Source organism: Chiloscyllium plagiosum, chromosome 10 (assembly GCF_004010195.1).
Source record: "Chiloscyllium plagiosum isolate BGI_BamShark_2017 chromosome 10, ASM401019v2, whole genome shotgun sequence".
Taxonomy (NCBI): Eukaryota; Metazoa; Chordata; class Chondrichthyes; order Orectolobiformes; family Hemiscylliidae; genus Chiloscyllium; species Chiloscyllium plagiosum.
In genome coordinates, this window is record NC_057719.1 from 87291848 (window position 1) to 87306658 (window position 14811).

Below are 14811 nucleotides of genomic sequence, written 5' to 3' on the forward strand. Positions count from 1 at the left end.
GTCAACAAAGTGATGTGTGCTCCAAGCCATGTGTTTACAGAAAAATTAACTGACATTGAAGAAAGCTTTCATAGAGAGAAAAGGTGGCGTTTGTGTCCTTAATCACTGGAGAAACTAGCAACCCTCTCTAGACTGAAGTAGTCAGTCAGGAAGACATCCCAGAACCTCTCCTTCAGTTAACAGACGTTCCTGGGAATCTGATAAACTTTCCAAACACCAGTATTTTTGACTACTGTGCAAAACTTAAAAAGCTGAAATGTAACTACAGATCCAGTTAGATTGCAGTCAGATTTGAACATCTTCCGTCAGTCTATTGGCTATCAGCAATTTAATTTCATTAACAGAAAACTCAATGGATCACAAAAAGTCATTACATTTTTTCCCTTTTTTTGTTGACCTTTGGCCCAAAGGGGTATTTTTGCCTTTGAAAATAAACCCATAATTTCTGCAGAGACTGTGTCCTTCTGTGTTGTAAGGGCGTGTCAGTATTTGCGATGAAGCAGGTAGAGTCCTATTTCCAGCTTTGATGTTAACCAGTGTTTACCACTTGTTTTAAGATTAGATTTGTTTACAATAGATAGATTATTTTGAGTTAATTAAAGAAGCATGGTGAAAGGCTCTTTTTATTGTAGATAGCAGTACAAGAGAGAAACAAGTGGCCATTTCAGTGAATGAACCAACAGATTTATACTAATGGGCAACTGATGCAGTAGTGGGGCTTGATTATCAGCACATTCCTCCTCTCATAGTTGTAACAGCTTAGAACTGTCCCCTTTAAGTGTTTGTACCCTCATTTACACAGATAGGCTGCTATAGTAAAAACAATAAATCTGTCTTAGGGAGACTGGGATTAATCAGAAATCTAGTTGCAAAAACAGGTGAGAGTTTTGATGTGTTGAAAATCTGGCTGTTGGTCTGTTTCAAACTTGTCACAATTTGGAGGAGCAGAGAGAATATGTGCCAATGAATAAATACTGTCACTGATGAGTTGCACAATGAGATGTCCTTGGGTGCAAACCTCTTGACAAACATCAGTCCATAATTCTCCACTGTACAGGTCCATTAATGCACTGGAGGGTGCACAAATCAAGTTAGTGATTGGTGAGCTCCTTCTCAGGAACTCTGTCTCTTCCTTTCCTGCTCTACAGACAGAGCATTGCTGGAATGTCACTTCATACAAGTCAATTGCTATCAGTTATAATGGAGTGGGAGAAGTCCTGAGAACATTTGCACTGTCCCTCTATTTCTAGAACATACATAAGCCAATATGAAGGGACTGAATTCAGCAGTAGGCATCATCAAGATTAGGTGTTTCCCCTTTCATCCAGCACTGAATGTTAAAGCAGCTCGGTAGCTCAGTGTTTGGTGACAGAATTGGCCTCATTTGGCCAGCTGGATGTTTCAGTAAGACACGGGCAAGGGCATGGGTGGTGTGGGTCATCACTGATCACAGCTTTCACTCTTTGGTTCCTCTTGGTTAGCAGATTGTCCTTCAGGGTTGATCAGGTACTGAACTTCCTCTGTACTGACCGGAACTCTTTCTGGCTGCAGCCATCGCTTGAAGTGGTCAATGGCACTGAACAAATACAGAAGATAGTTACAGACCAGAATAAACACAGCAAGGACTTCCAAAAACTATACACAATGCTACAGACAGAGAATCTTTAGATACTGAACAGATATGCCAAATAATCCAAAGCATGGAAAAGGGTGAGCTCAATTCCACATCTTCCACTTCCTAGTTAAAGGGCCAGTTAGATCAGAGCTAATTTTGGATGTTCAATAATCACAGTGACATGTCAAAGTCTGGTCTCCATAGTGCTTTAAAACTACTGGTCCATGTGATTTAGTGCGTGCGTGCGTGTGTGCGCGCGTGTGACAAACAAGTACGCATGTATGTAAGTCTATACCTGTGAGAGAATATCTCAGTATGTGCATTTTTGTGTGTGCATGCAGGTATTTATGAGAGCATACGCATGTAGAAATGACATGTGTGCATATGCATGTGGAGGAATATAGGAGTTTATGTATATTTATCAGCATGTGTACATGACATTCTATGTTTTTATATCAGGGTGTGTATATATCCAAATCATATTAAAATCTGTGCATATGTACATAAGAATATATAAATAATGAATCTGTGTATACTGGCATGTAGCTAAACCAGTTCACCCACAACCTTTGTGTTATATTTGAACCCAGAGATAAATGTACAATTGGCACCCTCACTGAGACCACCTACTTTTACTTCCCAAATATTGCCTGATTCCATCCGTGCTCTTGCTTATCCCCTCATTTGTGCCTTTATTGCCTCCGGACGTGACCATTTCAAGGCAGCACTATTCTGTGAACTTGAAGTCATCCAAATCTTTGTTGCTCAGATCCTGACTTGCAGCAAGTCGTGTTCACCTTTCACTAGTGTGCTTGGTGACCCAGACTGGCAACAGGTTGAGCAGTAAAATTGGCATCCTTATTTTCAAACACTTCCATGGCTTTATCCCCTGTCTAACTTTGTAATCTCATTCTGCCCCATAGCCCTAAAAGATATCTGCACTGACTGGATTGAGCCACAACTTCAACCCAAGCTGTCCGAAGTGGTGAGACTTCCTTCCGAAGTGGTGAGACTTCCTTCCAAAGCCTCTCAATTTTCCTTCAAGACACCTTTCAGACATAAACTCTTTGTCCAAGCTCTCATTCATTTGCCCTATTGCTATTGAAGAGGTTCAGGGGTCAAATTCTCTTGTAAAGTAGCTTAGGAAATTATGTTGTGTTAAAAGCACAAGTAAACAGAGGTGGAATGTGGCTGTGTGCAGTGTATTGAAATATGTACCTCAGGTACTGGCATGGATCTGAGGGAGGGCTGAGATCTACCCAGCAGCTGTGCCTGGTGCTGGCTGTCCTGAATCCGTGAAATAATGGCCTGTTTGTTCCCATCTCCAGATAGCTGGAGACCAGGCATATCCTGAGAGATGTGCCATGGGACTCTCGTATGACCTGATCTACAGGCCACAACATGGTAATCGCCCGTGAAGTTTAAACTTCTGATTGGCAATGACCCATCGTCTAGCACCCTCCAGAATTGCCCTCCGAATTGGGAATCGGAGGAAGAGAGCTCAGAGGGCTCTAACTTACCTCAGCACCTACTTAGGAAAAATTAGAAGAATTAAAAGCTGCCTAATCCTGGCTAACTAGAAAACTGACCACATTCTCCTCCCAGCACTCGCACTGAACACTTCAACCACTAGTCTTTGCAGTCATTTCTGTGTTCCAATTAAATTCAAAGAGTAATGTTGTGCTTATAAAGGATGTAGACACTGCTAGTATGCAGGCACAGCTAGTAATAAAGGGACTAATGGGGTACTATCCTTTATTACAAGAGCAATTAAACAGAAAAGTAAGCATTTGATTAGTTATAATCAGATATATTCAGTTAAACTAGGCATTGGTGAGAGAACATTTCAGATACTGTGTGCAGTTTTGGTCTCCTGATTTAAGTAAAGCTATAAAGGGATTGGAGCCAGTTCAGAGGAGGCTTATTCAATCACTATCTGGAATGAAAGGATTATGTTCTGGGGACAAGTTGGTCAGACTGGGCTTGTTAACATTGAAGTTTGAAAGAGTGAAGGGTGGCTTGATTGAAGTGTATAAAATCCTGAATGATCTTGACAAGGTGGATGAGGAAAGGATATTTCCTCTTGTGGTCAGTCCAGAGTTAGGTGTTGGCCTTTCAGGCAAATATTTTCTCTCAGAGGGCTCGCATCTCTCTACTTCAGGAGGTGGAGGATGTGAGATCACTGAATATTTTTCAGGTGGAAGTGGACACATTCTTGTCAGGTAATGGAATCAGAGGTTACTGGGAATGTGGAATTGAAATGCAAAGAGATCAGCCATGATCTTGTTGAATGAAGGAGGAAACTCAAGGGGCCGATTGGTTGCTTCTGTTGCTAGTTCCTATGTTCACACCGCCTCACCCACTTACCTGTCACCCTACCCTGTCACCTAATCCCCCCCCACCCTGCCTCTTGCTGCTTGCCCCCCTCACCCATCAACCTGCCAGCCAAACTCCTCAGTCACCCAGTCAGGACCTTGGTTCAATTCCAGCCTCGGGTGATTGTCTGTGTGGAGTTTGTACATTCGCCCCGTGTTTGCCTGGGTTTCCTCTGGATGTTCTGGTTTCCCCCCACAGTCTAAAGATGTGCTGGTTAGGTGAATTGGCCGTGCTAAATTGCCCATAGTGTTCAGGGATGTGTAGGCTAGGTGCTTTAGTTGGGGGAAACGTAGATTAATAGGGTAGGGGAATGTCTGGGTGGGATGCTCTTTCGGTGTGGACTTGTTGGACCAAATGGCCTGTTTCCATACTGTAGGGATTTCAAATTCTAAATCTTTACATACTTCCTCTCCCTCTAGATCCCTCAACGCCCCACACGTTCCCCTCTCCCACATGCCAAACTTTGCACTTAAAAACTTATCTTCCATCTGCTTGTCAAACTGGTTTTTCATTAAACTTTGAATTGTGGGAGTTACTGCTGCAAAAAAGGGACATAGATACCCTGATTCTACCCCTCCCACTCCGATCACCTGTTTCAATACTCGGACCTGCAGATGACATGTCCTAATCGCTCGGGGAACTGTGATGTGTCTCTCGACTTTGAGAGACCTAATGCATACCCGAGAGAACTGCAGATCACATATTACCTCTGGTCCATCTCGTATTCATTGCTGTACAAATTGGAGCCATACTGGTCATGCAGAAAACGATCCCAACATTCCTTTTTTGTCTGTGATAGACTGAGCAGCATCTCTTTTGAACTTGGTTCTTCATTCAGACCCTTCAATTTTCGCAGGCGATTTTCTGTTTAAAAAACACACACATAGTTCATGAAAGTGTCAAGACCATATCAGCGAGACACACAGTCCAGGACAATAGACAGTCTGCATCAGTTAGACACACAGACCTGGACAGAACATTGACCACATTAGTTAGAAACAGAGTCCAGGACATTACATAGCCCACATCAGGTAGACGCACAATCCAGTAAAGCGCTATTGTGACCCAGTTGGGAAAGTGTGCTGATACTTGAGCCCTACTACTCCCAGGGTCATCATGAAAATTAAAGATTTAAGCAAATTACTCAATATTCCCCAAGTTAGCTATTTGATGGACTCAGGTTAACAGAAATCACTGACCAAGTTTCAATAGTTAACAGGAAACCAGTATTAATATGAAGAAGTCAATTCTAATCGCAGGAAAACAAGATATGAATGATCAAGTTCTAAATCTGACAGTTTAGATTCTACCCTCTTGCATACACATACATAAACACTGGGGAAACACAGTTCAATAGCACCAGTCCACAGGATTTGATGTAGTGTCCTCTATGCTTCTTCCAAGTCCTTCTTATCTCTGATCTCCTTTTCTAGATCCTTGCAGTTCTTTGTTGCAATGGAGAAAGACTGCAGAAAGCATCAGCACAGAGGGATTTGGAAGTCCTCATTCACGTTTCACCTCTGATATTCTACTCCTTGCTGATACCAACTGCGGCATTACCGTCCAGTTCCGGAAGTTTCTGCCATGCAAATACCTTGGAGGCCGACATAGCAGAAAAAAAGAGAGGAACACTGGTCCTCAAACATAAATCACAAAAAACTAGCATATAAGTTCAGTGGGTGATAGGGAAGGCAAATAGAATGTTGGCCTTTATTTCCAAGGGAATGGAGTATTGAAATGAGGAAGGCCTGGTAAAGCTACACAAGGCACTAGTCAGAATACAGCTGGAAAACTGTGAACAGTTATGGGCCCCTCTTCTAGGGAAGGGTATTGGAGAAAGTGAACCTTCTCTGAACTGCCTCCAGTGCTAAAGTAGATCCTGTGTACACAGGACTTTTCTTATTGGACAGGTTGAGAAGGTTGGGCCTGCACCTGTTGGAATTTAGAAGAATGAGAGGCAACCTGAATGAAACATACAAGATTCTTGATATAAGATGTAACATACAACACCGGCATCTACACAAAATGTCCAAGTACGTCCTTTTTACAAAAAGCAAGACACATCCAACCCAGCCAATTACCGCCCCATTAGTTGCTCTTGATTATCAGTAAAATGATGTAACGTGTCATCAACAGTGCTATCAAGCAGCACTTGCTCAGTGATGCCCAGTTTGGGTTCCACCAGAACCACTTAGCTCCTGACAAAAGAACTGAATTCCAAAGGTGAGGTGAGAGTGACAGCCCTTGACATCAAGGCTGCATTAAACCGAGTATGACATCAAGGAGCCCTAGGAAAACTGGCATCAATAAGAATTCAAGGGCAAACTCTCCACTGGTTAGAGTCAAACCTGCCGCATAGAAAATGGTTGTGGTTGTTGGACATCAGTTATCTCAGCCTCAGGACATCTCTGCAGGAGTTTCTCAGGAAACTGTCCTAGGCCCAACCATCTTCAGCTGCTTCATCAGTGACCTCCATCATAAGATCAGAAGTGGAGATGTTCACTGATGATTGCACAATGTTCAGCATCATTCACAAATCCTCAGATACCGCAGCAGTCTATGTTCAAATGCAACAAGATCTGGACAATATCCAGGCTTGTGCTGAAAGTGACAAGTAACACAAATGTCAGCAATGAGAATCTCCAAGAAGAGATGATCTAACTACTGTCCCTTGACATTCAATAATGTTACCATTACTGAATTCCCCCCTTCCCCCCCACTCCCCACCAACATCCTTGGGGTTACCACTGACCAGAAACTCAACTGGACTCACCACATATAGGTAGTAGCTACAAGAGCAGGTCAGAGGTTAGGAATACTGAGATGAGTAACTCACCTCCTCACTCCCCAAAGCCGTCCACAAGAAACAAGCCAGGAGTGTGGTGGAATACTCCCCACTTGCCTGGGTGGATGCAGTTCCAACAACATTCAAGAAGCCTGAACCATTGATTGGCTATACATTCAAAAGTATCCACTCCCACCCTCAGTGACGCTTAGTAGCAGCAGATGCACTGCAGAAATTCACCAAAGATCCTCAGATAGCACTTTCCAAATCACGATCACTTCTATCTAGAGGACAATGTCAGCAGATTCATAGGAACGCCAAACCTTGCAAGCTCCCTTCCAAGTCACTAACCGTCCTGACTTGGAAATATATCACCGTTCCTTCAGTGGAATTCCCTCCCTTATGGGATTATGGGTCAATCTACAGCACATGGACGACAGCAGTTCAAGAAGACAGCTCACCACCACCTTCTCAAGGGCAATTTGGTACAGGCAATAAAAAAATGCTGGCCAGCCTGTGATGCCTATATCTGACAAGTGACTGAAAAAGAAATTGTGAGGGGATTTGACAGGTTAAATGTGGAAAGGTTGTTTCTCTTTGTGGGGGAGTCCAGGATCAGGATAAAGGATCACCCATTTAAAACAGCGGCTCAGGAGTAATTTCTGCTCTTAAAAGGTCGTGATTCTGAGGAATTCTTTAGCGCAAAGGTCTGTTGAGGCTGGGTTGTTAAGCATGTTGAAGGCCGAGATAGACAAATTTTTAAACAGTAAGGAGATTCAAGTGTTATGGGGAAAAGGCAGGAAAGTGGAGTTGAGGATTATCAGATTAGCCATGATCTCATTGAATGGCAGAGCAGACTTGATGGGCTGGATGGCTTACTATTGCTCATACATTTTATAGTCATAAGACACATAGTTGTTGACTCATAATTTGTTCAGTCTTTCGTCACTCGTTAGAAGCAACAGCTTATGGCAAACAGTGGGAGAGAATTTCCATCTTTGAGTTTTTGGTTACATTACTACTGAGAGAGAAACGGAAGCTGTCTGTTGTAATCTGGAGACCCTCAGCTTCTGTATTGTTCATGCAGTAGCTGTTGACCTGCCCATAATCCAATCAGAGTTCTTGTTGTCAGGCTGATGGCTCCTGGTTTCCATAACTGCTTCAGATTGCACTAACCAATTAGCATTCTGTCTCTGAATGAAGTTTGTTCTGCAAACACACCCCGTGGCACCAACTCAGACATCCCCTTCTATTATTTGAAGAAAAGAATAATGACACGCATGAATTCCAGTGAACGTCTTTTTAAAAGTGCACAGCAGTCTCATTTTCCCATTCTGGTCCACAATCCAAAATAAAGTTATGGAGTCATAGAGTTGTACAGCACATAAACAGACCCTTCAGTCCATCTTGTCCATGCCAACCAGATATCTTAAACTGATCTAGTCTCATTTGCCAGCATTTAGCCCATAACCTTCTAAACCATTCCTATTCATGTACCCATCCAGATGCCTTTTCGGTGATAGTGATCACAACTCCCTGACCTTTACTATAGTCATGGAGAGGGATTGGAGCAGATGGCATGGGAAAGTATTTAATTTTTAAAAAATTCCCCACACTACTGCCTAACAGTGATAAATCCTAGTTTTATATATACATATATATATATATTTAACTTTACCCCCCCCCCCCCACTACCGCCTAACTGTGCTTATATTTTCCACAGTACCCATGTTGTGTGTTTGCAGGTGTGAGACACAGTGAAAGATAACAGGTGTACAATTTATTCAACTTCCACCACCAGGAAGAAAGGAAACACCCGATTGGCCAGTGACAAGCAGTGCCCTTCTCAGAGGGCAATGCTATGTGATCAAACAGTGAAGGGGAGGGCAAGGATTAAATCAAAATAGAATTGGAGGGGGGAATAATGCACTCCACTTCCTGAGGTACCCATCTTTCCCTGAAAATCTCAAGGGTGTTTGTGGACATCTGGGCTCTGACATAACCGCGGAAGAGAGGCAGGCAATCGGCCATAATGACCTCCTCCACGGCCCGCTGCCTGGACCTGTTTATTTATTTATTTTTTTGGTCGACCACTCCTGTTTACTTTTTTTTCTTTTTTTCTTTTTAAAATTTAACCCCCACACTACCACCTAAGTGCGGTAGTGCTTATTTTTTCCCCAGCACCCATGATGTGTGTATAGGTGTGAGACACAGTGAAAGACACAAAGTGCATGAATCTTTATTCAAATTCCACCACCAGGAAGATAGGAAAACACCCGGGTGACCAGTGACAAACACTGCCCTTCACATCAAAGGGCAGTGCTGTGTGATTAAAACAGTGAAGAGGAGAGTAGGGACTAAATCAAAATAGAGTTGGAGGGAGAAATAATGCACTCCACTCCCTGCGGCGCCCACCTCTCCCTGAACAACTCCAGGGTGTTGGTCGACGCCGCGTGCTCCTTCTCCAAGGACACCCGGGCTCTAACGTAACCGCGGAAGAGGGGCAGGCAGTCGGCCCTAACGACCCCCTCCACGGCCCGCTGCCTGGACCTGTTAATGGCCAGTTTGGCCAGGCCCAGGAGCAGACCCACGAGGAGGTCTTCAGAGTGGACCTGCTTATAGCGGCAAAGTATTTAATTGGGGGAGGGGGAATTACAATTAGGCAGGAACTGTAGAGCATAAATTGGGAACAGATTCTCAGGGAAATGCACAACAGAAATGTGGCGGTTGTTTAAGGATCACTTGTTGCAAGTCCTGGATAGGTTTGTCCTACTATGGTATAGATGGTAGGGTGAAGGAACCTTGGATGATTAGAGATGTGGAATATCTAGTCAAGAGGAAGAAGGAAGCTTACTTAAGTTTGAGGAAGCAAGGATCAGACAGGGCTGTAGAGGGTTACAAGGTAGCCAGGAAGGAATTGAAAAATGGACTTAGAAGAGCTAGAAGGGGGCATGAAAAAGTCTTGGCGGGTAGGATTAAGGAAATCCACAAGGCATTCTACACTTATGTGAAGAACAAGAGCATGACCAGTCTGGGGGCAGGGCCGATCAGGGATAGTGGAGGGAACATGTGCTTGGAGTCTGAGGAGGTAGGGGAGGTCCTTAATGAATACATTGCTTCAGTATTCGCTAGTGAGAGGGGCCTTGTCGTTTATGAGTACGGCGTGAAACAGGGTGATATGCTCAAACAGGTTGATGTTAATAAGGAGGATGGGCTGGAAATTTTGAAAAACATGAGGACAGGTAAGTCCCTGGACCAGACGGGATATATCCAAGGTTTCAACGAGACGTGAGGGGAGAGATTGCTGTGCCTTGGGCAATGATCTTTGTGTCCTCACTATCCACTGGAGTAGTACAGATGATTGGAGGGTGGCAAATGTAATTCCTTTGCTCAAGAAAGGGAATAGGGATAACCCTGAGAATTACAGACCAATCAGTGTTTTGGCGGTGGTGGGCTAATTATCGGAGACAATTCTGAGAGGCAGGATTTATGATTATTTTGAAAAGCATAGCTTGATTACAGATAGTCAGCATGGCTTTGTGAGGGAAAGGTCATGCCTCACAAACCTTATTGAATTAGTTGAGGATGTGACAAAACACATAGATGAAGGTAGAGCAGTGGATGTGGTGCATATGAATTTAGGGCAGCATGGCAGCTCAGGAGTTAGCACTGCTGCCTCATAGTGCCAGGGTCCTGGGTTTGATTCCAGCCTCAGACAACTGTCTGTGTGGAGTTTGCACATTTTCCCTGTATCTGTATGGGTTTCCTCCGGGTTCTCTGTTACCCCCCACAATCCAAAAATGTGTAGGTTAGGTGAATTGGCCATGCTAAATTGTCCAATGTGTTCAGGGATGTGTAGTTAAATGCATTTGTCAGGAGTAAACGTAGAGTATTAGGGTAGGGGAATGCATCTGGGTGTGTCACTCTTCGGAGAGTCGGTGTGGACTTGTTGGGCTGAAGGGCCTATTTCCACACTGTAGGGATTCTATGATTAACAAGACGTTTGATAAGGTTCCCCATGGTAGGCTCATTCAGAAAGTAAGGAGGCATGGGATACAGGGAAATTTAGCTATCTGGATACAGAATTGGCTGGCCCATGTACATTTGGCTTTTCCATGTACTTAGATCCCTCAAAGTTGCCACCCAGCTTGATAGGGCTGTTAAGCAGGCATACGGGCAGCTTTTATTAGTAGAAGGATCAGGTTTCGGGACCATGAGGTCATGCTACAGCTGTACAAGACTCTGGTGTGGCCGCACTTGGAGTATTGGGTATAGTTCTGGTCACTGTGTTACAGGAAGGATATGGAAGCTTTGGAAAGGCTTTAGAGGAGATTTACTAGGATGATGCCTGGTTTGGAGGGAAGGTCTTATGAGGAAAGGTTGAGGGACTTGAGGCTGTTTTAATTAGAGAGAAGAAGGTTGAGAGATGACTTAATTGAGACATATAAGATAATCAGAGGGTTAGATAGGGTGGACAGTGAGAGCCTTTTTCCTGGGATGGTGATGGCTAGCACGAGGGGACATAGCTTTAAATTTAGGGGTGATAGATATAGGAAAGATGTCAGAGGTAGTTTCTTTACCCAGAGTAGTAGGGGCATGGAACGCACAGCCTGCAACAATTGTAGACTCGCCAACTTTACGGGCATTTAAATGGTCATTGGATAGGCATATGGATGAGAATGAATAGTGTAAGTTAGATGGATTCAGATTGGTTTCACAGGTTGGTGCAACATCGAAGGCTGAAGGGACTGTACTGCGCTGTAATGTTCTATGTTCTATAGAAGACAGAGGGCGGTGATAGATGGAAAGTATTCAGCCTGGAGCTCGATAACCAGTGGTATTCTGAGGGGACCTGTTCTGGGTTCTCTGCTCCTAGTGATTTATATAAATGATTTGGATGAGGAAGCGAAAGGGTGAGCTTGTAAGTTTGCCGATGACACAAAGTTTGGTGGAGTTGTGGATAGTGTGGATGGCTGTTATAGGTTGCAACAGGACATTGACAGGATGCAGAACTGGGCTGTGAAGTGGCAGATAGAGTTCAACCTGGAAAAGAGTGGAGTGATTCCTTTTGCAAAGCCAAATTTGAATGCAGATTACAGGGTTAAAGGCAGGATTCTTGGCAGTGTGGAGGAACAGAGGGATCTTGGGATCCAGGTCCATAGATCCCTCAAAGTTGCCACTCAAGCCGATAGGGTTGTTAAGAAGGCGTATGCTGTGTTGGCTTTCATTAGCAGAAGGATTGAGTTTAAGAGCCATGAGGTTATGCTGCAGCTCTATAAAGCCCTGGTTGGACCACACTTGAAATATTTGTTCAGTTCTAGTTGCCTCATTATAGGAAGGACGTGGAAGCATTAGAGAGGGTGTAGAGGAGATTTACCAGGATGCTGCCTGGACTTGAGGGCATGTCTTATGAAGAAAGGTTGATGGAATTACAGCTTTTCTCATTGGAGCGAAGAAGACAGAGAGGTGACTTGTTAGAGAGGTGTACAAGATGATGAGAGGCACAGTTAGAGTGGATAGCCAGAGACTTGTTACCAGGGTGAGAATGGCTATCATGAGGGGGCATAATTTTAAGGTGATTGGAGGAAGGTTTAGGGGAGACGTCAGAGGTAGTTTTTTTTACAGAGTGATAGGTGTGTGGAATGCACTGCCAGAAGTGGTAGTAGAGTCAGATATATTAGGGATATTAAGTGACTCTTGGATAGCCACATGGATGATAAAGATATGTAGGTTAGTTTGATCTTAGAGTAGGATAAAAGGTCAGCACAACATTGAGGGCCAAAGGGCATGTACTGTGCTGTACTGTTCTATGTTCTAAATGTCGCAATTGTAACAATCTTTCTCTGACAGCTCATTCCATAAACGCACCACACTCTGCATGAAAACATTTTGTCCCTTAGATCCCTTTTATTTTCTCTCTTACGTTAAGCCTATGCCTGCCAGTTTTAGACTCACCTTCTTTGGAGAAAAAACCTTGGCGATTCACGCCCCTCATGATTTTAAACCTCTATAAGGTCACCCCTCAGCCTCCAATGCTCCAAGGAAAATTGCCCCAGCCTACTCAGCCTCTCTCTATAGCTGAAATCCTTCAATCCTGGCAACATCCTTGTAAATCTCTCCTGCACCGTTTCAAGTTTAAGAACATCTTTTCTATAGCTGGAAGACCAGAATTGAATGTAGTATTCCAAATGTGGCCTCACCAATGTCTTTTATAGCTGCAACATGACATCCCAACTCCTATACTCAATGCACTGATTAATAAAGTTAAGTGTAATAAATACCTTCTTCACTACCTTGTCTCCCTGTGAATCCACCTTCAAGGGACTATGAACCTGCACCCCAATGTTTCTTTGTTTGGCAACACTCCCCAGGACCTTATCATGAAGTCCTGCCCTGACTTGCCTTATCAACATGCAACAGCTCATATTTGTCTAAATTAAACTCCGTCTGCCAGTTTTAGACCCTCATTGGCCTATCTGGTCAAGGTCCTTTTGTACTCTGAGATAACCCTTGTCACTATATACTACACCACCAATTTTGGAGTCATCTGCAAACTTACTAACCATTCCTCCTATATCCAAACCATTTATATACATAAGAAAAAGTAGTAGAGCCAGCACTCATCCTTGCAGCACACTGCTGGTCACAGGTCTTTAGTTCAAAAAATAACCCTCCTCCATCTCCTACTTTCAAGCCAATTTTGTATCCAAAGAAAAATAAGAAGTGATATTAATAGTACACAGGTTACACTGACCATCTATACTGGCTACACTAGATTGAACCAGCTGGACACAGAGTGTAGGAGAGCCCACTGACTATATCAGGTAGATGTACAGTCCAAGACTGTATGAAATTAGTTGGTGAAGATGTGGGACTGTGTCTCAGCCTTGGTGTTGGTGACTGTATTGTAGATCAGATATCTGCCTGTTTGGGGTAGACAAAGGCACATTAAATCAGTCACTGTGCTGTGACCTTCCCTAAAATCGTTCAACACACTGACAAAGTGTGGACACGACACTTTGAGTAGAACATTTTAAATTGTGCACTTACCCAATACTGCTAAATATTGCTGTGAATCTGCCAGTGGAGTCCAAGGAGTGACACTTGTCTGATCTTCGTTGTTGTTGATTGAGTCCACATTTAGCACCTTCCCAGGAATTGGGTCAAATATTTCTGAGAAAAATGCTGGCTGGGAGCTTCTGATCGGGGCTTCAGTTTCATTTCCGTCACTCGTCTGAGCTGCCAGTCCAGCACAAATCCGCTCCCACAGGTCCTCGCTAGATTCCATGTCACCAGCATCCATCACCTATACAGCAAGTCAGACTGAGACAAATGGTCAGAATGAGTCAGTCAGGTAGGAATTGCAGAGATGGATAGATTCAATCAGACAGAGACAGGCAGAATCAGTCAGGGACTAACAGAGGTGGATACAGTCAGTCAGACAGGGACAGGCAGAATCAGTCAGAGACTAACAGAGGTGGATAGTCAGTCAGACAGGGACAGGCAGAATCAGTCAGGGACTAACAGAGGTGAATACAGTCAGTTAGGCAGGGACAGGCAGAATCAGTCAGGGACTAACAGAGGTGGATACAGTCAGTTAGGCAGGGACAGGCAGAATCAATCAGGGACTAACAGAGGTGGATAGTCAGTCAGACAGGGACAGGCAGAATCAATCAGGGACTAACAGAGGTGGATACAGTCAGTCTGATAGGGAGAGTCAATCAGGGACTAACAGAGATGGATACAGTCAGTCAGACAGGCACAGGCAGAATCAATCGGGGACTAACAGATTTGGAGTCATTCAGACAGGGACAGGCAGAGACGGATAGATACAGTCAGGCAGGGACAAGCAGAGACATAGAGAGTCAGTCAGGGGGGACAGGCAGAGACATAGAGAGTCAGTCAGGTAAACAATGGTGGGCTGTACACAGTCTGACAGGGACAGGCAGTGGCTGACAGTCAGGCTGACAGGGACAGACAGCTACGCGCGGAAGGGCCAGGGTTCGGGGCCGTCAGGGGTCAGGGGGTGTAACGG

At 44.1% G+C, this 14811-nt stretch overlaps 1 protein-coding gene across 1 annotated transcript; it reads right to left on the minus strand.

Moving 5' to 3' along the window:
- Positions 1-605: 605 nt before the first annotated feature.
- ccdc32 (coiled-coil domain containing 32) lies at positions 606-14809 on the minus strand. The gene is made up of 3 exons (XM_043698318.1): positions 13827-14809; positions 4699-4855; positions 606-1576 (listed from the first exon to the last, which is right to left on the minus strand). Exons 1-3 carry the CDS (start codon positions 14077-14079, stop codon positions 1441-1443), a joined length of 546 nt encoding a protein of 181 aa, XP_043554253.1. The 5' UTR covers positions 14080-14809; the 3' UTR covers positions 606-1440.
- Positions 14810-14811: the final 2 nt, after the last annotated feature.

Bases quoted from the DNA above. Each gene is read 5' to 3' on its own strand.
- ccdc32 (XM_043698318.1), bottom strand. From the start codon at position 14,079: ATGGATGCTGGTGACATGGAATCTAGCGAGGACCTGTGGGAGCGGATT. The intron at 4,856-13,826 runs GTAAGTGCACAA...TTTTTTAAACAG, and splicing joins GCAATATTTAGCAGTATTGG to AAAATCGCCTGCGAAAATTG. The intron at 1,577-4,698 runs GTAATATGTGAT...GTATTTGTTCAG, and splicing joins GAATACGAGATGGACCAGAG to TGCCATTGACCACTTCAAGC.